At 42.4% G+C, this 23729-nt stretch overlaps 1 protein-coding gene across 2 annotated transcripts in view; it reads left to right on the top strand.

Annotated features, from left to right (window-relative positions):
• Window positions 1-1319: 1319 nt before the first annotated feature.
• kremen1 (kringle containing transmembrane protein 1) overlaps window positions 1320-23729 on the top strand; it is a 61371-nt gene continuing 38961 nt past the window's right edge. For both annotated transcript variants that reach the window (XM_067570664.1, XM_067570660.1), the window contains exon 1: window positions 1320-2217. In XM_067570664.1, coding sequence (XP_067426765.1) covers window positions 2139-2217 — 79 coding nt within the window. In that variant the 5' untranslated portion in view covers window positions 1320-2138. The remainder of the gene's footprint in view (window positions 2218-23729) is intronic.

Below are 23729 nucleotides of genomic sequence, written 5' to 3'. Positions count from 1 at the left end.
TCAAGTCTTACCTGCCATATATACTTTAAATATCAAAAGTAATGTCGTAGTGTAATATTATTACACATTAAATTATTGATTATTATCAATATACAGATGCATACATGGGTTAGACACATTTTAAAGTTCTAGCTAAGTGAGGTTGAGCTCATACTGTATATAAAAATTAATTATATTTTATGAACTAATCACATGTTTTGGTGGTATGTAAAATATTAATCTGCAAAGTAACTAGTAGCTTTGAAATAAATGGTCTAATATTTCTGAAAAAGAAGTACAGAGGTGAAGTAGTAGGCACTGAAAATACTCAAGTAAAGTGTGAGTACCTCAGAATCATTCTGAAGTACAGCGCTTGTGTAACTGTACTTACACTCCACCCCTTATTTGAGATTTGGTGCATATAATGTCAGATAGTAACTTTAGACTAAAAAAACAGCTGTCATGCAGTTTCAGGAAAGGTTGATGACAGCTCAGTCATAGCAAAATGTCAGTATGATTATAATACCTAATTTCACTGTAATCTAAGTGAGTTTTTTTTTTTTTTTACTATCTCTGGGCCACACACTTACATTTCTCAAAAGGGCACACGTCATGCTAGATTACTTTCCCAGTGCACTCCATCTCAACCCTGTCGGTTTTGGCAAAATAAATGTTGGACTTACTTTCTTCGAGAGTGGTGAGATCATACTGTATTTTCTATTTTTAGGATCCTGGCTGCCTTTGGTTTGGACACCTCTTCATAGTGCTGCATGATACTTGCAGTGAAACACACGAGGGTGCTGTTTTACACTTAAGATGGGAAGAGATTGCCAGTCTGAGATAGAAAAGAGGTGAGAAGCTCACACTCTGTGCACCTGTTTCTATCTAGTGAACGAGATAAGAAAAGCTATAATGGATGTGACGTCATTCAAGGAGTACAATTAGTATTTTTCCACATCCTGATTGTACATTTAAATCTATTGAGTTTCCTTTAGGAAAGACATTTATGCAATATTATTAGTCTTTAAATGAATGCCTGAAATTGACATGAAAATAATTTGTTCATTTTTTTTAATGCAACTCAGTTGGAGAAATAAAACTTAAGAAAAATACTGTGAAAGATGCATTCACACAAAGAAAGATGTGTTTGACTCCCAGTTATTCCCACCGAAGGTTTTTACTTCTATTTAATACATGTTAGCAAAAACACAGACAATATTAAACAACATATAGACTGTTTTTGAAGTTCCTTTCCACCAGCTGGAACAAATTTTGAATTTCTGCTTCAGGAAATAGTTAACAAGTAAAATAATTTCAACATAAATCAACATGATACAATGCAGGATCATGTACAAATCCTCCTCATTCAATTTCCTCTCTTTTCTATACTATAGCCATAAACATGGTGTATTGCTGAGGTCTTTGTGTGCAGTTTAGTACTGAGCATGCATGTCATAGCCCAGAGGTTCCCAAACCTAATTGACCCCCAAGTAGATTTAAACCTCACCATAAAAATCAACACAATACACCCATAATATTCCACAGGGGACTTATTGTGTGTCTCTGGTACTCCAATAACTGTCAAAGTTTATGGTTCTGGTGTTCTGTGGTATCTCTTGAATGCCTGTAATCACTATAGGGACCTAATAGTGAATACATAATGAACTTTTGGTGCTTTAGTTTTTACCTTATGAAATGCCTATAATATTCCTATGATGTTCTGTTGTATTATAACGTTATTACAATAGGAATATGCAGTCTTTAAGAGGAGAAGGCGGTTTACACTTTACTAACCTGCTGTTCATTGCAGCACTGAGTCCAGCCTCCAACCCCAGCACCGCCACCCTCCCTCCACCTCCCCTTTTCTTTCTGTTGCTTCCCCAGCGCTGCAGGTTGAATCTATTGCCCCTATTTCCTGTCACATGGGTTGGAAATAGGATCCCTGCTTTCTACTATCTAGTCCCGTCTTTGTGGTGTCAGTGTAGTAGTTGCAGCTGAAGGACCTGCCTTGAAGTTCAGGGACTTTTAACGTCGACCAAAGTGCGACTACTGCACAGACCCGGACAGTCAGTCAGCCAGTCCAGCAGCCCGCCGGTCTGCGCATCCGTCCGTCAGGCTGCACTTCACCTGAGAGCCAGTTCAGACTCTTTAATCACACGATGGATTCCTGGACAGTCACCTCTGCTCTTCTTCTCGCGGGGTTTATTTCTTCCGCGGCTTTCAATCATTTCGAGACCGGTGAGTTAAAACTTTTCCTCCCTGTTGTTTGCGTCCTTTCTCGGGGATGTCTTCCCGATAAATATCTACGTTGTCGGCAGCGTCTCCAAAGTTGCTCTTTTACGCGCCGGATAGGAAAAGTACGACAAGATCATTGTTGACTTCCCAAATGTGTCACTGTTAGTTCAAACAGAAACATTGAGGTATATATTTGAATGTTATAGCGATGTTTGCTCATTTCTCATCGAGCATGTCACAGATCGCAATCGCAGTAACTTCATTCATCGCTTTTGGTTCAAATCCCACTACGGCACTGCTGCTTCCCAAACTGCATGAGGTCTTTAATTTGGAGGTTTCAAGAGGGCAGCCAAAGCAAAAAAAAAAAGGAAATTGGTTTGTTGTTATTCGATGAGTTTAAAGACAGAATGTTGAGGTATTTTTAGCGGAGTGGCTCTCCACACCTACAGGGTAAACACTTCTAGTCCATACCGTATCCAAAGGTGTCCTCAGACTTATAGACAGAATCCCCCCGAAGTGGAGGTGCATGTAAATCTATAAAAGGCTTAGAAATAACCAGAAACCCGTGTTAAGTTGTTTTAAACGCTTCGACGGGCTTGCAATCCAAACCTGCAGCTTTTACGCACTGACTCCCAGTCTCCAGCACACTCTGCGCTTCTTGTCCTGCTGTGTTTACCTGCTCTGCATCAGCTCGGCATCGTAGCTGATCGATCACAGTAAAGTCTTATTTGATTTACCATATTTTCAATGGATATGGTCAAATAAAAAAAAGCCCTATGTCCTTTTTTAATCTCCATAATAAATAAATTATTTTGGCTACACTGCACTGCAGGTTATGCGTTTTTAGTTGACCCATACAGACATCAGTTCCCCTCGAAATGAACTTGAAACCCTCAGCGTAGTCATCTGATTAACATCCATTTAATTTGCCATCAAGTTCAGACTAATACGCAGGGATATGCTCGAGTCTGTCTGCAGGGCTTCAAAGTTACAGCCGGATCACCATTCAAAGCTGCCGTCCCAGAGAAAAATTTGTTTTAATGTGAATATCTAATAATGATGACCACACAAACCAAGCTTCTCCTTGCTGTAATTTGTGCCGCGTTTCATGTCGAAGCAGCAAATCCTCATGCTTTCCTTTTTAATTTTTTTGTCTCTTAATTATACCCTTGGATTTCAAATTAGAGGGTCCACCATCTGGGCTAGTGCGTAAGTACTCCCATGTGTACCTATGTATTAACAAAGTATTTAAAGCAATGGTATTCCCCCTCATAACACTGGGGAGAAAAAAGGCCAAGTTTATGTTTAGTTTAAGTCAGCTGTGCCATATTTACTGTACAGTAAAACAATAATTTCATGCCTCTACAAGAAGTCTGTCCCTATGTTGTAAATGTAAGAGAGATGACTGTTTTCATGCTGTTTTTTGCTATATTTTGGCCAGATGCCCCTAATATGTTTAGACTGTGCAATTAAAAGGTCAAACTGGATGTGAAACCTGACAACACCAAAAGGAAAAATCCACCCTAAAACCCTTGTGTACTTACAGTAAAGACACAGCAGTTAGTTAAGCTTTCATTGCTGTTTAGTGGTCTGTTTTTTCTTACAACCACAGATTACTTGTTAAAAGTCTGGAGTTGCCATAGAGTATATTAGCAGAAAACTGGTCACATGCTAACTGGCCACTGGTCAAAGAGTCAGAGTACTGTACAAGTCAAGTTCTTTTTAGATGTGCAGTTTTGTGCTCATGTTTAACAGGAGAAATGTATCGAAGGAGATGGAAGTTTATGGTTGATGCAACATGTTCGTGCTCTGGAGATTAGTGCAAAGGCATTCTGGTAAAAGCAGGACCCTCAGGGGAAGTGGATTAGTCAGGTTGAGGGCAGACAGGCTCTCCAAAACAAACAAAACAGAGACATAACTCCTGGATTGCACTGATTGATCTGGATATTGTGTTATTAATGTGGTTTAGCACCATCCAGATGCATTCATACGAACGTGAACAACTCTGTCAGAAGAATCCAGGACATGTCTGTGTGGTATGAAGACGAAGTAAAAATGCGGGCATGTGCAAATATGAATTCTTAAACGCAGCAGACTTTTCCTTTAACTGCTACAGTCATGCAGCAGTTTATCAATGCACTGCAGAAAACCTGCCGCTGTTGCTTTTGTGACGGAGCGTCTAAAACAATTATACTGAAGTGCTTTCATTGTCCTGGTAGACTGCAGTGTCACATCAAGCTGAATTGTATTAACAGCAAAAGTGTTTTTCATCCTGCGCTGAGGGATAATCATGTGCTCGAGTGATATGCACGCACACACACACACACACGCAGAGATGTATACGCACATTCACACATAGTATGCCAAGAGGAAAAGAGTGAAAATGTAGCTGAAGGTTACAGATGACGTGTGGTAGTTGTATCGGTGGAGCAGCTAAGTGCCTTTATGCAACCTATGATATGAGAATGACTCTTCATCCATGCAGCACACTTCATACTGTGCGTTAGTTAAACACCGACTCTTATCCATAATGTATATGATCTATCATCCAGTAAAACACCTGAATTTAGAGGCTTTGTAAAAGAACTCATCCAGACTCCCACATGCTGTTTTGTCTGACTGCGGCCTGCCGTTGTTCACTTGGCAGCTGCTTAGACCCTTCACACAAATGTACACACAAGTGGAAGCTGAATCCTGTCAGAGCTGTCAAGATGAGGCGTAATTGAGTTGCTCCGTAAGCCGGTAATGATGTAGCTGATGGTGTTGGTGTCGCGAACAAGCTCGAGCTGGTTAATCAGCGGGGAATTATTTTGTTTCTTGATGTTCCTAGAATGACCGGTCTTACTGGCAGACTGGAGATGCATGGCTCCAGTGAAAGCGGTGGCGAGAGTCCCATAGTGCATCACACACATGCTTGTGCTTCTCTTGTTTATGTATATGATGCAACATCCCATTGAAATGGAGGCTGGGGCGGCTTTTTGATGAAGCTGGCAGTGTTGCTGTTACATTAAGGTGGCTCACCTTTAAAGTGATCCATTTTAAATTCAATAGCAAGCTGTTTTCCTGTTTGCACTTGCAAGGATAACTTATGTCCCTATCTATCTTTGTGGTTCCCTGCCTGGGGTTAGAAGAAGATTAAAGTAAGTCATTTGCTTTCCTACCATAAGTTAGATGAGAAGATTGATACCATTCTCATATCTTTCGGTTAAATATGGAGCTGCAACCTGAAGACAGTTAACCTAACCTTACCCCAGGTTACAAAATACTGTAGACAGGAATAAAGTTAGACCATGTTTGTTTAAGCCATACAAAAACAGAGATGTAAATATGGCAATTTGTCATTTAAAAGGCTTATGTGCCAATTGTGACCTTTTCTTTGCTTGGAGCAGTAACTCCGCTCATTGTCTTGCAACTGTTTGTGGCTAAGTAATACTCCAGCGCATAAGCTCCCCTTCAATGACAAATTGTCATTTTTACATTTTGGTTTTTGTACAGATTAAATAAACAAGATATAACATGTAAATTTGTGCACTTTAGAGGTGCTGGTAGGAGGATTTTGTTACCTTTGGACAGAGCCAGGCTAGCTGTTTCCAGTCTTTGTGCTAAGCTAAGCTAACTGGCTGCTGACCATAGCTTTATAATTAAATAGACAGATATGAAAGTAGCATCGATCTTACGACTCAACTCTCCGCCAGAAACTGATTAAGTGTATTTCCCATAATGTTGAACTATTACTTCAACAATCCTTGGATTTTTCTTGGCAAATACTGGATAGTTTTACCTATTCAGACCCTCTAAACATTATTCAATGAAAGAATCTAAGAATGGTTGAGCTGCTCAAAGTCATATGCGACCTGTGACAAAAGATTGTAAGCAGGTGTTGCTTGCAATTTCAATGAAAGTGTCACAAGGCAAAAAATGTTAGGAACAATTGATCTATCTGAGCCCACTTTTCAAAGTCAGAGCAACATGAAACAAGTGGAGTCACAACCTGTGTGTCTCTGGACTTTCTTTCTATTACTTTCAAAGAAAAACAGCTTTGGCTCCGTCAAGCAGAGACCTGAAAAGGGCAGCTTGTGACATTTTGGCAGTATGGAAGGCACTCTGATTATGAGATCACAGAAGGCAGAGCTGTCAGAAATGAGGCTAGATGAAGAAAACATCAGGTTAATATCAGCAATGTGCTCAACCAACTGAATCTTAGACTGATTGGAGGAGGCGAGGAAGTTCCTTATAGGACTTTTTTTTTCATCTGCAGTCTTTGCCAAGTCTACTTAGCTGGAAATGCATGAAAAAACTTGTAAGGCCACACTGGGAATATTTGCAGTGGCTGATTTCTGTGCTGTTAGGTATCTTATCGAACTAACTTATGACAGGAGAAGCAGATAGATTATTTCTCTGCTGAGCCAGAGATATTTAAGCTTTTAAAACTTACTCAGCACGGGCACTTTAGTTTCTTCCTTGAAGAAGTGCAGACATCAGATAGAGTGATGGGTTGATGAATGACAGCATGGGTTGTGATTTCTCTTTGTAGCTTGACATGCATATGAGCTGCTGCATAAACTGGCATCCCTCTGTTTCATCTGGCAACCCACTCTCTTTCCTGCTCCCCGTCTGATCGTTGTCCAGCAGGGCACGGTGTTGGCCTGGACTCTGTCAGATTCATCGCACTTAGCCGCAGACGGAACTGGGCGTCGCTGTGTGGTGCAGCAGGCGAGGCGAGGTGGCCGGAGCGTGGTTTAAAACATTGCACGAACTCCTGAGCAGTAGCTCACACAGAGGTTTGGATTGTAGTTTTTGGTCCTGGCAACAGTTCAGCTGCTGTGTTCTCTAGGTTTGATGTGTGATTGATAGGAATCTGCAGTGGCTACATGGCTTATGGTTATGGTTATTTTCAGATTTTTTAGCTTAACGTCAAGTTTAAAAAGATGTGTGCGTTTGTGCGTGTATACGCTCACCTGCCTGCGAAAAAGCAGGCAAAAGGATGCCAGAAGCTATTCAACATTTCTATGTATGCAAGTCAAGGTTTTTGTCAAATTTTGACATTAGTCTGTCAGGATGTTCAGTGTTTTGTGTGTTTGCTTGTGGACCTACCTGCATATGTGTGTAGGGCTGCATCTAGTGGTTATTTTTATGATTGATTAATCTGTTGAGACTCAAAGTTCGTTCTTGACCTTGGAGGCAGCAGCTGAGAAAACGATCTTACCACAAGGTTCATTTGGGGCTTTTGATCATATCACATGATCTTCATCAGCAGATCAAGTTAGCACTTTGAAGTGGACATGTCCGAATCTGATCCGAAATATGCAGGACAACCCATGGAACAACCTTAGCAATGAAGGCTACGGGGATATATGAGCATGCGAAAACAATCTGATGTCATCATGAGGAGGAGAGGTGACATTGCAAACAAAGCGTTCAGAGCAGGCTGAATGTCTTGAATGACTTTCATACATTCGTTCACCACAAGTTTTGGACCTTTGACCATGTTTAACATAGACATCTGACAGCATAACAGTATATAAATAACAGAAATCCTGTTGATTGCTTTTATGATAAATCAATGAATAAACCTTTAAAATATCAGAAAACTGTAAAAAAAAAAAATGGCCACAACAGTGTCCCAGAGCCCAAGGCGGTGTCTTTAAATGGCTTGTTTTGTCTGACCAACTGTACCATATATAGCAAAGAAAAGCAGCAAATCCTGATGTTTGATGTCAAATTTCCTTGAAGGACAATAAAGAATCCATCTATCTGTCTTTTGCCTTTAAAGATTTTTTGAAGATTCATTTTCTGCCACTTTACTGATCGATGAATCACCTAATAATTTCAGCACTACATGTGTGTGTTTGAGTAAAGTTCAAATGTGAGGCAGCTGTGGCCATCTGGAGTCTCTATAAACTTCCAGTATTCTTGGCTGCTCAGGATTTTAAAGGGGCCACGTCAAGTGTCAAACCAAGAAGTCTCACATGCTCTATCTGATGCCCCTCCTCCCATCAAACCAACCCCCCCCCACACATACATGCACACATATACACATACACACACACACACACACACACACACACATGACCGTCCATCTCTGCCCAGACCCTAACTCTTCCTCATACACCCAATCACCATAACTGTCTCGACTTAATCCACTCTCAACTTGTAAATGCAGTTTGTGACCCCTACGACAGAGGGATCTTTGTGACTGTGTGAGTGTGTGTGTGTGTGTGTTTGTGTGACAGAGAGGGAGAGAGAGAGAGAGAGAGAGAGAGGGAGAGATACTCTGAATCGTCTGTAAGATAATAACAGACCATCTTCAGCCGTTTGAAGAAACATGAGCTTGTGTTGGCAGAGGTGTTTGCGATGGAGCGTTGCTTTGAGGAGAGACAGCGGGTTCTTAAAGAGTTTAACATAAGGGCTTTTGGTGTGCGGGTAAACCCTCTGTACTCAGTGTAAGGAGTGTCAGAAGGCATTATGGGAAGAGGGTGCATGGGGTCTGGGTCTCAGATGTGGGCCCTGCGGTCCCCCCCGCTTTTCCGGTTCAGAGATGGAGATGGAAACCTCTCCTCTCCTGGTGAGCTTCTGTGTAGCAGACACAGTTCAGACAAACCACCACAGCAGACTTGTGTACTTTAGTGAGTGTCTTCATGATTAAAGACGTGACCAGTCAGAGTTTTAAGCCTTCAGAGTGAGGACATTTTTGCAAGGCAGGTTCATCTTGGTCCGGACTTCTTTCAGGATTTAGGCTTATGTTTAATTTAGGCTCAGGACTTTGAGTTAGGGTTCAATTTAGGATTAGATTTTTGCGGTAATTTAAAAGGAGAAATTATTAAACACCTTCTGTCACTGAACATCACAAGAAAAGTATCAGCCTGCTTTAAAGAGAAGCATTCATATATTAAGCGCAAAGGCGTTCCATCTGCTGATGAAGACCGTGAGATGTGGTTGAGAACTCTAGAAAAAGATAGTAAGTTGACCTTGAGATAATTGCAATGGAAAATGGATTACACATCATTTGGAAGGGGTTGTTTGTAGTGATGAAATCAGGGAGGATTATCATGCAATTTTGCAATTTCCCTCTTGAGCGTTTCAGCATCTTTCAGCTCATCATTACAACACACAACTTAACTGTTTTGTAACTGTAGCTCTGATAAACCCACTGTATACTTACCTGCCCATCATTTAACACCATTAGCTTGTTAAGTTAATGGAGAATTTAGCTGCTAAATAGCCAGATACGTAGCTCAGTATTGGACTTACAATCATAAGATGGCACGAAACATGAAACACCAAATTAACGCTAATCAAGCTCTGTGTTTTCTGAATGTGTAAATAGGCTATTGTTTGCATGTTCACCATAACGTCTGTAATGTCAATGTTGTGTTTACAGCTTGTTCCACCTCCCCTAAGTGGCCAAAAAATCACTTAATATTATTTTTTATTGTGCATGTGGTCTGTCGAGGAATTAATTAAACCAATATAGAAGATATATCCCCTGCACTTTGACTTCCAGTGCTCACCTCAGTGAAAAAAATCTCCTTGTATCATATTCCTTTATGTCATATTTTGTATACAATCTTGTATATGACACTGGAAAAACTTAAAAGCAAATAACATGAAATGGTTGATTGTGATGATTCAAAAACCATGTCTGTAACAGTTTGATCTACACTCCCAACATGGATATAAACAGTTATTCCCAACAAGGTGTGGATTAGTTCGACAGTAACAGTATCTATTTATTTACAGACAGAAGCTGCTACTGAGATTTTTCAAATTAAGTTATTTCGCCCTTTGAGTGCCTCATGCCATGTGACATTTATTCCTCTTGTACTGGGTTTAGCTCTGGACAAAATCTTCATACCTCTGCATATCACACCAAAACTATTTGAATGAATTTTTTTGCACTCTGGGTAAGAGGAAGCATAAGTTTTGTAACTATTTTTCTCTCTGATAATATGAGTCCCTGCCTTTCAGTCAAGGGCATGCAAAAGTGTCAGCATCAATCACAAGACAGAACAATCTTCCAGGCATACATGGTTGCTTTTACTCTCTATACTCTCATCAGTCATTGGAATGATGGGTAAGCTGACAAATGGGCTAATCTCCCTAAAACATTTGTATCATTTAGTTAACAGTCTTCCTTTAAATGTCCTGCAGGTTGCATGCAGGTTTAGTCAGTATGTCCTTATTGTTTTCACAGTAAACCCAGCCAGCCTGTCTCCTCTTTTGTTGTGTCCATGCATAATCAGCTGCACACAAGCCCATATGGAGCCCTCATAAATCTTCAGTGGAATGCCCCAAGAGGTTAAGTTTAGCAAGACAACAAAAAACACCAACAAAAACCAACTTTGCATATCGACTCCAACTGCCACTGGCACTGTGAAGTGACTGAAAACAGACAAGGCTAGAGGGTTATAGTGCAGATATGCTAAGATGCTACTTTGCTCTTAACTGTTAGCTTAACAGTTAGCTTACTTTACTTTAACTGTACTTTAGTTTACTTTAGCTTACTGTGTAAATAACCTCAGCAAGGATGCACATGTGCTTAAGTAGGCAGCTATAGCTCATCTTGCTAACAGAGATACCTGAATGAAAATTTTAGATCAAATGATTGATGCAATGAGACTATTAGTCAATTGATTGATCAGTTGACATTCCCTCATTCAAGCTTCTCTGCTGCTTTTCTCTTTGCTGTAAATATAATATCATTGGGTTTTTGAGTGTTGATTGGACAAAACAAGGGAATTATGATGGGAATGTTTCAGTATTATTTGACATTTGATAGACTGAACAATTAATCAAGTAAAATCTAGAAAATAATCAACAAATCAATACAATTTGGCAGCCTTTCTACAGCCTTTCTATAAATATCACATAAAATGTTCCACTAAAAAGTATGCTTCCAGGTTCACATAAATAGATTGACACAGATGATTGTGGATACCTCTTCCTCTGAACATCACCCAGTATTGTTGTACATTTGTATGATACTTAATGGACCATGAAGTAGATCACAAACTAATCCATAGCTGATTATATAAACCTCTTTATTCTTCAAAGGGATGAAGTGTGTGAGAAAATAGCCTCATCTTGTGCCTCCATGACAGCAACACCAGCTCACAGAAGCTACCTAGTTTTGATAGATGAGGAGACACAGAAAGTCGCACTTAGTGACAAAACCAGAAGAGTAGAAAGTTTGAAAAGGAAGAAAATAGAGCAGAGCATTTTCCTTTTTGCATATCCCAACACTCATGATACCCAGCATGTCTTGACTTGTGAAGACAGGCCAAAGTTTTGAAGAATTCCCTCATTTACTTGGCTGAAACTAAGTGGAATCTGGCTCAAGGTTGGTAACAGAAGAAGAGAGAAAAAAAATACTTTAGGTAAGAAATGTGTGCCCCTGTGTCAAGCTTCTGCCCATTTACTTCCTGTTGACCTCTGGGTGGTGCCCTGCGAAGGTCAAGTTGCGGGCAACGCCCTCGTTCTTTCATGCCAAGGGATTGGACCGCCCAGAAAACCGCCAACCACTAAGACGGAGAAACAGACCTAGTTATTATAAACACAATCATGCTTATTATCATGCCGCTGTGATTCTCGTCCTGTCGTGTTCAAAGGCTTACATTTGTTTGATCACAGTACCTCTTTCTGTGTCACTCCCTGCTCTCTCTGTTTCTCTTTTTAAACTTCCGCTGAGTCTTTTTTTTCTCTCACCTTGTGCAAATCACCACCTGCTCAGGCGGTTGGTTGGACAACCCAGCATGCAAAGCAGCCTTGCCAGTTCCAGCTTCAGGAAACATGATGGTGATAGGTAGCCCACCTCAGAGGTGACGAGGCATGACGGATGCGATAGTCATGTAAAGCACAGATCGCCGAGAGAAAGAGGCGTCCCCAAACAAAGTAATGCGAGGTTGAGTGTGTCACTCCAGTCCCTGATCCACGGAGGCGGTCCCGTGAGACAACATGGAATTAAGCTGTCAAGCCGCTGCTGGCTGTACACAACTGTCAGGCTTGAAACAGATAAACAATGTTTAGGTGGGAGAGTGTACTCATGTGGCCAGAATAGTGGTTTGTGAGGTTTTGTTTCTCAAAGGTCAGTCAGGACCAGTCAGAGTATTTTCTGAATGAACTGTGACATGTTAGTTTTGGATGGAGCTCTCTGAAACAATGCAACATCTTCCACAACTCTCCTCGTCTCAAAGCTATCTAGATTTTTCTCCCAACTTTTTCCCTCCTTCTCTGTCAACTGATCCACCGCTCTCTTCTCTTCCTCTCCTTCGTACATTTTAATACTATTATGCATGAGCTGTGTTCCCTGGCCTCTCCGTGTAACTTGACATTTGCGTATGCATGAAGAGACCCACTCCAGTCAATGCCGAATGACATTCTCTCTCAGCTTTGGTGGTGCAGTCAGAGCCCATCAGCTGGAACACACTCCAGGGCAAGGAGGGTAAATCAAATAGTCAGAGAACAGTAATGAAATACCATAGAGCCTTATGTTCCTCCATGAATTCTATTAACTTTCAAACAAACAATTGTTTTCATTATAAAAACACAATTTAATTCACAGAGAATGGAATTTTAAGTTTTAAGGCCCCAGGGAGCAAGTGAGTGATGCATGAAAACATAAGACAAATATAACTTTCTCCCTTCAACATAGGATTCATATAATGAAGTGAAATCAATAGAGCTGCCCCTTAACAGTCGACCAACCGCCTACTGTCTACCGTATGAGAAGAGTCTTAGGCCATATTCAGACCAAATCAGGCAGTGCGGCGGAAACACCAGTCCTCCCATTCATTTGAATGGGGGTAGTGCATTTAGGCTGCAGGGGTTTTGGCCACAGCGGTGTGGCGCCGCAGCGGCGCTGCAGCAGCTCTGCACCAGCCTGTGGCGAGAAAGTTGATCCAGAATCAACTTTTGAAGAAATGCTACCCAACGTTACGCTGTGGTGGCCAATCACAGCCGACGATCAGACTGATCAGAGCTGTATGTACAAAGACATTACTAGAAGGAGGGGGGGGGGGGGGGGGCAATTCTCTTTGTTTGTTAAGAGTAAAATTAGACTTTGCGGTTGTCTTCCTGATTCATTTTAAAAAAGATGAGAGAAAAATAGAGAGAGAGAGAGAGCACCAGCGAGCACGAGGGAGAGAGCAGCTGTGGTTGAGTGAGCTAGAGAGTGAATGAAGAGAGGGAGCAGTGGTAGCGAGAAAGCAGGTGAATCAGATCAATAAAGTTTTGTCTGAATACGGCCTTAAATTTGGTCCGATTTGGTCTAAATATGGCCTTAGACAACCAAGTTTTCATTGGTCAGTTAGTCACAGGAAAAAAAAACCCCTTCAAACTCCATTCAGGAGTTACACCTTGCCAAGATTAGATCAAAACTTAGTATGGCTTGACTGTGACTGTGAATGCTAGAGGGCTTTTAATTTGAAACAACGAACAAGGAAGTAGCGACACGTGGCGTCACCCGGCCAAGGCGACCAATGAAGTCCGCTCAAGGCCAACGAATGGTCATCACTCAGTCAGTGACTCAGTCTGCTGTGATAACAGAAGCATTGATTCCCATGGAAATATCTGTCCACTCCGGCACGTTCCTGCCAGGAAACGGCCTAAAATGAGAGATAGGAGGATTTAATGGAACTAACTGACCCACAGGACTGAAAAAGGTAACTCAGTCGCCCTGCTGGTTGTTCAGACACATTCATTGTCATTAACAGGCGGCTTGCTTTATGTGCGCTTGAAAAATTTATATTTAAAAGCTCATTATTATGGTTTTGTATTTCTCTGTTATGTAGCACAGTGTTTATAGTGGTACTTCTAACATTCTGTCTCAGCTGTGGAACTCAAACCATTTTCTGATGCCCCACAAAATATATATTTAAATAATTAAATTAATATCACAAACATGCAATGACTAGTTGACTAATGGCTTGAACTAACCAATCTTAGGCGAATAGGAAAATCTTTGGTCAGGGGCAGCCCTCTAAATCAAAATGTGTCATCAGCTCTAAGCGTGTTGACATTAGGAAGTGCAGCCTTGCTGTTTCCTAACGGCGCTCATTGGCGGTGTATTGTTTCTTCATTTCAAGGAGAAAGGAAAACGATTAGACTTTGGTTTGATTTGTTTGGTACAAGCTCAAAACCATTCTGGCATCTTGTCTCTGTATTTCTCTTTCTGAACATACTATTAATAAAGCTTTTGGCGTAGTATGATTAAGGTAAATGAGCTGTTATTCTTTCTTTGATTCAAACATGTAACATGTTCCAAACATCTCGCCAGTGATTGGTTGGGTGTTTTTGCAAAAATCTCCACAGACTGAGTTTCAAAGCAACCATGTATTTTTGTGGTGTCACATGCAATTCTGAGTTTTGAGAAGCGTAACCAAGAACATAACGGGAGGATATTGAATTGCTACTGTGTGAGACATGACCTGTCCGGCGAACTTTAGTTCTTTTTATACTGCAGTTATGGTTGGTCCAGGGCCACTGAGGTCTGTGCTCCACTGTGGTAGAGTAATGGCAACCACTTTAAATAAATGGAGAGTAATTTCGCTGCTGAGCCCCGGGGTCTGGTTTGTGTCCAGCTGCAGCAATTTGTGGCCGAAGAGGCAAATTGTCGCCTTTCCTCCTTGGAGGAAACGCCCACAGACAGGACTGATTTGACAAGGCCAAGCAAGTGGACATGGCTAAGTGGACAGAGCAAACATTTGGACAAGTGAAGGGAGCAGACACAGCTAAGTGGACAGCAAACAAAGGAACAATGCCAGTAGCGGGCAGAGCTAAGAAGCCGTGACAGGGAAATGTGCAGTGGATCAGAGAGCTCAGAACAGAGGTTGGACAACAAGATTCGGTGTGGTCGTTTTTGAAAGAATATGGAAATAAACGTCCATTAACTCAAACAGTGATACCCCTGCGATAGTTAACTGAGCTTAAACAGTTCATAGACCCTACTTTACAAGTGCATAGAAACATCCCAGTCAACCGTTTTCACTAACAACCATTGTCCCTCAAATTGTGGAGCCAGTGATATCCCATTGCAATGTGAGACCCTTTGAAAAAGGCTTGAACTCAAAAGGGATGAAACTCAAGTCACCAAGAGGCCCTGATTTAGTTGTCTGTCTTGTATCGAAGGTGAATACAGCTCCCTGAGGTGAACACAAAACCGGCTGGGCCTGCAGCAGCCTACGTGGCACCAGACCTTTACCAACGCCAACCGAGGGGTGGTCACACTCGGCCGATGCCATGAAACAGAATCTGCTGGCCCTCAATAGATCCACCGTAATGGATCCCCTTCTCAGCAAGGCCAGTGGGATGCCCCCTATCTTTTACCAGAGCCATCTGGTTCCCAGTACTGCTGCTCTTCCCACAGCCTCACAAACCACAGTGAAAAAGGATCGCTTTCACAGTCAAGATCAGGAATTGGAGACGTGGCTGGTTAAAAGGGGTCTGAATGTTGAACACTGTGGTCCCCTCTGTAGGAGCCTATTGTGCTGTTGTTATTGTGTCCTGGGAAGTATGCCCTGTTGCCGTTTATCTGACAACCTTTTGTGATTTGATACAGTGAAAATGTGCGCTCTGTTCGTATTCTGACCAGGTCACTCAGGCAAAATAATTAAAAAAAGAAAGATTTGAACATGTTAGGAAATAACAGAGAGTACAATCCTCAAATTGAGATGAATGTGCACTTTGGTGATAATGATCGCGGATTGTTCTAAAGCCAACAACAGGCACAAAGCAATTCTGTGTAGCGAGAGATTACAGTAAAACATCTTGACTGGTGTGTGGCTCTAGCAAAGGAGCTTTTCTCCGCAATGTACAGGGATTTAAAGTGTAAAAAAAAAAAATCTAAACATACCCAGGAATGCTGAGGGAACAGACCAATGCCTCCATCTGTAGCTTACAAAGATTGAAAAAACAAACACGTTGCAGCCTTTTTTCTGATGTGTTTGCCACTCTCCCCAAACGAGCACGCTGGAGATTCATTGGATGTAGATGGGTGCATGTTTGTGCCACTGCCACAATTCACCACTGCAAGCAAGCAATAGTAAAAGTTGCTTAAACCTCAGAATTCAATATACATTTACTGCTCTTTTGATGTGGACCCCACTCCCCCCCCCGTGCAAACTCCCCTCTTTTGTCTGTCTAATTCTCTGCACTGCCCGAAGGGTGAGCAAAACCCACCATTGGTCTGCTTTAGTTACATTTAATCACAACACATTGCTCTAAGCCTCACTCAGACATTTGACCAAGTTAAGCCCAATTTCCAGTAACCATGTTGTTCCATTTCTGAAGGGAACAATTACCAAAAAGGGGCCTCAAAGCTGCCTATATGGCTCAGGATCCTCTGGCTGATGTGACACTCGGCCTTGGTGGTTGGATTGTGGAGAATATCCAGGCATATTGACTATAAAGACTTATTCAGTGATTGTTTATCTAGTTTTGTCAATTTGCACAGCAATATAACCTAGATACGAAGGTATACAAACACAGTAAACATAAGGGATAAATGAGAGAATTATGGAGGTCATAAATTCATACAATAAAAGAAGTTAACTTACTCCCTATGAATTGTATAGTCCATTTAATTAAATAAATATCAAATAGAATATAGGTCATGCAAAGTGAAAATTCAAAGCAAAATTTTAAAAAGAAAGAAAATTACCCATCTAACCAGACCATCTAACTGTTAAATGGTACTGAAACAGAGAAGAAATGCCTGATTTGCTAATTTGCCAAATTAAATTTTGGTGTCACATGTGACGGCTGCAAGAAATCTTCACAACAGGAAATAAGTAATCAAAACCAAAGAGCAAAATATGAAACTCACTTCCAAACAGTAGTGAAGGAGTGCTCTGTCAGGAGAAAGCTGGATAGCATCTGCTAAAAAGATAATCATCATCACCTGTACCCTCACCAAAAAGGAAGAATTTAAACATGAGGGGTGAAATGACATAATGATAAAGTCCCCAGACTGTATGAAAAACGGCCTTCTGCAAAAGTTCTTTGACTATCACGACTTTTAAATCATCCATTCAGTTGACAGATGAAGATGACACATCGTTCTGATTTAATAATGATGCCTGTTAAGAATAAACAGGAAAAAGAACTGAGCTTTTGATCTGGCGCAGGAGTGTTTTGCCTGTTGAGTGTATGTGTGTGTGCATGTGTGTTTTTGCATTAGCAGGGCAGGTCACATTGCTCCCTCCCCTCGACCCAAGACCTTTATTTATCCAAGTCAGACTTCATCTTCCCTGGACCCTGTAATCACACAAGACCTTTGAGAGAGAAAGAAGAGACAGAAAGGAGGTGGTGTGTGTGTGTGTGTGTGTGTGTTGAGTGGGTGGGTGGGTGGATGAGTGGGGTGGGGGTGGGGGGGGGTCTGTTGCACACAATCCCCTGCAACAGCACTGACAGAGCTTCAGCCCAAACCAAACCACATATAATTTACATTCCTCAGATACCAGCTAACCTGAGCACAAACAGGACGATCGAAAACAGGTGTGTTCAGCGACAGCCCTTCTCTTCTTCTTTCATGGTTCACCTTTCCATGAGGTGCTATCTAGCTTTGATGTTAGGGTTGGCTTAACGTACAGGTCAAAAGGCCTAAATATGGATCTGAGGTCCAATGTCGAAATGTTATCATTGGCGCAACAAGAAATATGGAAATCATCCTGGACAAGAGGCGAGCTGAAGCTGTACTGGCCCAACAGCTTACATAACGTTACCACAAATTGATTACTGCCTTTGAGAGCCGGGCCCATTGTGAGGAGAGGAGTTAGGAGATTGACAGACACGTGCACACAAAAGTTCAAACACACACAAGCTCAGTGGGCGATATCTACAGTTCAATGATGAGTGAGTGAGAATGGCATCACCACAATGACACTGGCCCTACCACTGAGGGAACAAAGGGGCCTGTGTGCGTGTTTATGTGTGTGCACGAGTGTGTGTGTGTGTCCTTCCTTCCCTCCACATCGGATCCATCTTAAAATACTGCGGCTGCTCTACTGATGAAAATTGCTCCCTTTCATTCTTACTGTAAGTGCATCTGGGGGGAAGTTTGAGTATGTGGGGGGAGAAGGAGGGGAGAAAGAAAGAGCTGGAATGATGTGGGTAGGAGTGCAGATTAATGCATGTTTTGTCACTGCATATGTTTATCGGGGCATCTGACAGCGCAAGTTGACTGAGAGATCATTTTACCATCCATTTACAGGCAAAAAAAAAAGAAAACACCCCCATGGAAGACCATTAGCAACAGTGAGCCATCATGTCTTGTATCACAAGCCGTAGATCCTCTGCTTATCAAAGTCTGCCTGCGATGAGGAACCCATATGGGGATGTGTTATTTTCCTCACAGAAGACACGCATTAGCAAGACATATTTTCTCTCTCTTAAGCCCAGCATTGGTTGTTTGTTTACTGGTAAAGGGCGCGCACAGCTGTGCCACAGAGCACAGAGGAATGAGATTTGTACCTTCAAACTCAGACCTCTGACATTGCATATGCTGTCTCTCGTGTTTGCTGTTAATTTTATAAGCCTGGGCTGTGTCGGCCCTGTCTAGAACCTGGGGAAATTTGAAATAAACCAAGTGTTCACTTCATTGGTGCTATGCACATGGAGTAGAAAATTAGAGCGTGGGTCTGCAGGATCATAAAAACAGTCTTAGTCCCACCCTGACTCACTCGGGTAGCACGGTGGCTCAGTGGTTAGCACTGACACACAGCAAGAAGGTCCGAGGTTCATATCCCAGCTGTCCCAGGTCTTTTCTGTGTTTGTGAGTTTGTATGTTCTCCCCACGTTTGTGTGGGTTTTCTCCCACCATCAAAGACATGTATGTCAGAGTTAATACTCCTGTCAGTGCCCCTGACCACTGGCACTGGCAAGACAGAACTGGAGTCGGTCCCCGGGAGCTGCACCACAGCTGCCCAGTGCTCCTAGTGTATAGGATGGGTCAAATGCTGAGGATACATTTTGTCTCAATGTATGTGGGTACAGAGAAATGACAGTAAAGAAATTGTAATCTTAATCTCTGTGTTTGCCTCTCTGTTTTCCTCTCCTCTTTCTTTTCTGGTTAATTTTGTTTCCCCTGTCATCACTTTTGTTTTTCACAATCTCTCCTTTGGTCTCAATGCTCTGCTCTAATTTGCAGTCTGGTTTAATTTAACATGGATCGATCCGAGAAGTGCTAATTGTGCACCGCAGAAAACTTTGAACTGAACACCCTCAGCCCATCTCTTCGTCTCTATCTCTGCTCCCTCCTCCCTCCTACTTCCTACCTTCACTTAGTCCCTGCTTTCTCCTGACTGCACAAGTCTTGTTTACTCTGGTGTCAGAGTTGGTTTAGAGCAGGTTCAGTGGCATGTGTTCAGCATGCGGGAGATTTCCCCTTCTGTTTATTTAACCCTGTAACCCCCTTCTACTTATTGTATGGAGAGGTGTGCAATTGTGTGGATGTTTGAGTGCCTTAGCGTGTCAGGCATTATGGAAAACAGGGACAGCATTAGAGGTGAAGAAGCTTTTAATCATGTTTGGATATATGGCCTCTGCTTTTGGCAGATGTTGAGTGTGACTTGAGGAAACAGTAAGGAGGTTCCAGAGGGAGATAACTGAATGCGACACCCCATCCGCCCTCATGTCAGGGTGGCTGGCGGGTCCCTGGTGTCGACATTCTGCCAGCGGCTTTTTCCCCCAGGGTTTCAGCAAGTCCCTGAATGTCCTTTACGTCATTGTCAGAGTCTGCAGCCCATCAGTCACTGCCTGAACGTTTGCCAAGCAAAGCTCAAAATTGTCCCACCTTATTCCATCCTTGTCCACTCACAGAGCCAAACTACCCTTGATCCATCTGTGCTGTTTTTTGTCAGATACCATCCCAGGCACTATGGGAAATTCTGCAAAGGTGGATGTTTTATCTGCCGCTGTGTTTTTGCTGATTGAATTTTCAAAATCACTGGAGACATAACACTTAAATTTAGGGCCAGAGAGCAGAAAAAACCTTTTTAAGCTTGCCATTTTTGCGACAAGGAACTTCAAACAGAGGGTTTTTTTGGCAGAGCGTTTAGCCCACCAGTGGCTCCAGCAGATTAGACTCTTTCCATTACGGAGCTAAATAATAGGGGCCGTACTAGAACGAGATGGGGCCATGTTTTATAGGTGCTACCCAGCAACTTTGGCAAGGAGTCCTGTGGGTCTGTGGCTACTGTGGTTGTGAACTGGAGAGGTGGTGCAGCAAAGAGTTTTTGCAGGAAGAATGGTGGTGGTGGAGGCTATTTTGGGCCTGAATGAGGTCTTGGTTTATGGCCTGGTTATCTGGGGCTACAACCTATGACAAAAGCATGAAATGAAAAGGAGGACTGTAAAATCCCATTGGAAAGTCATTGACCGAAGAATTAACTGGTTAGAGGCATCTGTTCTCATCACATGGGAGGCACCATTGCTTTTCTTTTGCACTTTCATTGACCCTCTCCCATGAGTGCGCTTTGAAAAAAAAAACTCTTTACAGGAGAGGCGAGATCAGAGAAGCAAAGAGGCGAGGTGTGGTCCATTAACCGCTGAGTCCCCCCCTCTGAGAAATCACTGACTTCTCCTCAGCAAGATCCAACTTCATTATGAGAGCCTCACTGAATCTGTGACTATCCTCCTGCAATCCTCTGAAGTCTGGTGTGGTTTGCAAAATGGAAATGGATGCTGTTGGGGAAAAGGGGAACCAGACTTGTGTTGCAGCCAGCTGTGTCCCCCCAGAAAAGAACTCTGTAACCCGCTACATCTGGCCTGGTTTGGCCTGGCCCTGGCCTCTGTTCTTACTATACTGACATTAATGAGCACCACAACAGTAATGGCTACCAGGATACTGTGGAGGGGAAATATATTATAACAGATTGTGTATTAATAATCTGCCATTTCTGTCATCTTAGTTTGTTGACTTTGGATAGGAAAGGAAACTTCGTATGTGCTCAGTGTGCAGCTTCCAGTTTTTAGTGGTGGCGGTGCCTCTACAAATTAACTTTTTGTGTACAATACTGTACATCCATGTTTCTCTCATAGGCTCATTTTGTGTAATTTTATTATAGTGGAAATATTGCTCATGCAGTAAGCCTGTTTTGCTGTCCCCAGAGCTCCAAGCATATAATAAAGATGGAAGGAAGCTCTTTATGTCAGCCCTCTGTGAGGAAGCAGTCGTCTGTAATTATCGCTGCTTTTCATCCCTCGTAGCAAACACAACAAATAAGTGCTCTTGTGTGACCTGGCAACGCATTTCACAGAAACCATTTGTTTGTAAGCTTGTTTGTTTGTGTTCTTGAGATCACATGACCAAATCCCCGTACTCCTTTCTTTTTCTCACTCCCCCCTCTTTTCTTGGAGCATCAAGTGCATTTGAAGTTGCAATGTGGAAGTCATTAGCCACAAATCCCAACAAATATAATAACAGGGCGATTAGTTCTTTCTCAGCGATCCGCTGTTTTTCTTTTTTCTCTCTCTCTCTTGTTGCCGGGGTGGTGCAGTGTTCTGTGAGCGCAAGGCTTGGTCAAGGGCGAGTCCTCCTCTTTCCTTTCCCGGACTTTTTCTATTTGTAGATCTGCATATATTTTATAGGATCCCCCATCCCCACCCCCCTTCTCTGCGTCTTTCATGCGGTGGTGGTTCTGTTTCCCATCACGGTCTATGATGAAACCACAAGAAAGCCCAGGCCCATGTGACGAGAGCGCAACAGTTGCTTGGTGACAAGGAAAGAGTGGTGAGGTGGGGGCTGGGCGTGTTCAGAGGGGAGTGGGCCTGAAGTGGTGATGGTCCAATCAGCAGATGAGCTCTTCATTTCCTCTAGGACAAGGATAAAATGCTCGTATCCACACCACTCCAACTTAAAATTGTCCTTTTCTTTTCAGCTTGATAGATGTGTGGCCGTCCGCAGGGCTCTTAAATGGTCCATTCATCTTTACGATGGCCTCACTTATCTCTGAGTCCTTGCAGATCTGCTACTTCCCATTCCCACCACAAGCAAATGGTGCCTTGAAACCACATGGAACACTCCACCGTCTCCCTCCCGGTGGCAAAACGCTGACATATTTACCATCTCATCCTGGAAAGCTAACTTGGCTGCAGCAGGGCGGGATGATTGCCAGCAGCAGCTCGTTCCAATCGGACCATGTGCAGACAAGCTCTGCTTCATCCTAAAACTCCAGAGTAAAGTTTCCTGAAGGAGGATAGGAGACATTTACAAAGTCATTTGGCCCTTTCTTTTTGATACAGTGCATTGATCAACGCTGCACACAGCCAAGTTCAGTCATTTTAATACCCGCTCTTTTCAAGGAGAAGATATTTGAAGGACGTGAGCTCATTTGGGATGCAGTTGGTTGCCCTGTGCCTGCCCGATGTTATCCTCCCTGACTGGGGCAATAACAGTCATGATTGCTTTTGGGGAGCAGTGACTCATGATTGTGCTTGTGCAATTGCCAAACTCTCAATAGCAGTGTTTCCTTCTCTTTCTTTCTGTTGCCGTGGCTGCCGGCATCAAGAAAAGAATGTAAATACAATAAAAATTCATCATCTTTTCAAAGTTATATATATCATAATGTACTGTGCATATCCAAATAACATCAGTCTTGAATGGAGCGCCCTGGTAGCCGAATGGTTTCTGCACATGCCACATAATTCAGTTCGATTCTAGCCAGAGACCTCTGTAGTATGTCATACCCTTCTCGCTCTCCTCCTGTTTCCTGTCTGCCTCTTCACTGCCCACTATCCAATAAAGACAAAAATGCCCAAAAAGTAAGATTAAAAAAAGAAAAAAAACATCAGTCTTGAGCTATGTTGGTATCAGAACCAAAATTGCTTCCACATCTCCAAAATCTTCTACAGTTAAAGCACTCCATGGTGATCACACGCAGCTAATGAGACCTGCCAAGTGTGTTATTACCGTGTTATTTAACACACCTCATCTGTCCTCTGAGTGTCAGCCCGACGATAACTTGTTTCCTCCACCCCTCTCATTCGCTCCTTCGTGTCAGGGTGGCAAGAGCGTGACCCCTGTTGTAACACCAATTAAGCTGTTTTTCTTATTTTATGAAGTTATGTTCTGCCTGAGCCACTGTCAGGTGGATTTACGATCCGGTGGTTGATATCCTTGCATGCCAAGGCAGTATTAATTTGCTAAGAGAGAGGGGAGCCATTTACAGACAATAGAGTGGCATTATAATTGTAGGAACCTGACACCCTGCAGCTCTTTGCTGCTGTTGAACTCCTGTCAGCCAGACGATGGATGGCTGATAAGCTTGACTGAACAACACAGCCGAAACAACTTTAATTAAAAGCAACTTTGGCTGACACACTGAGGATGGCCAGGGCCTCTGATTTACTAAATAAAGTGATAGCTCTACTTTTGTGGTGGATACAAGAGGCTGGAATGCATGTATGCTTGCAAACTAACAGCTATAAATATGGCAAAAACGTGGTAGAAAGTATGAGAAGCTAATTGCTAAACTCATGAAACTTTTGCAACATTTGTTTCTCGTTAGGCTCTACAATTC

The sequence above is a fragment of the Thunnus thynnus genome, chromosome 2 (genome assembly GCF_963924715.1).
Source record: "Thunnus thynnus chromosome 2, fThuThy2.1, whole genome shotgun sequence".
Classification (NCBI taxonomy): domain Eukaryota; kingdom Metazoa; phylum Chordata; class Actinopteri; order Scombriformes; family Scombridae; genus Thunnus; species Thunnus thynnus.
This window is presented reverse-complemented; position numbering and strand designations above follow the sequence as displayed.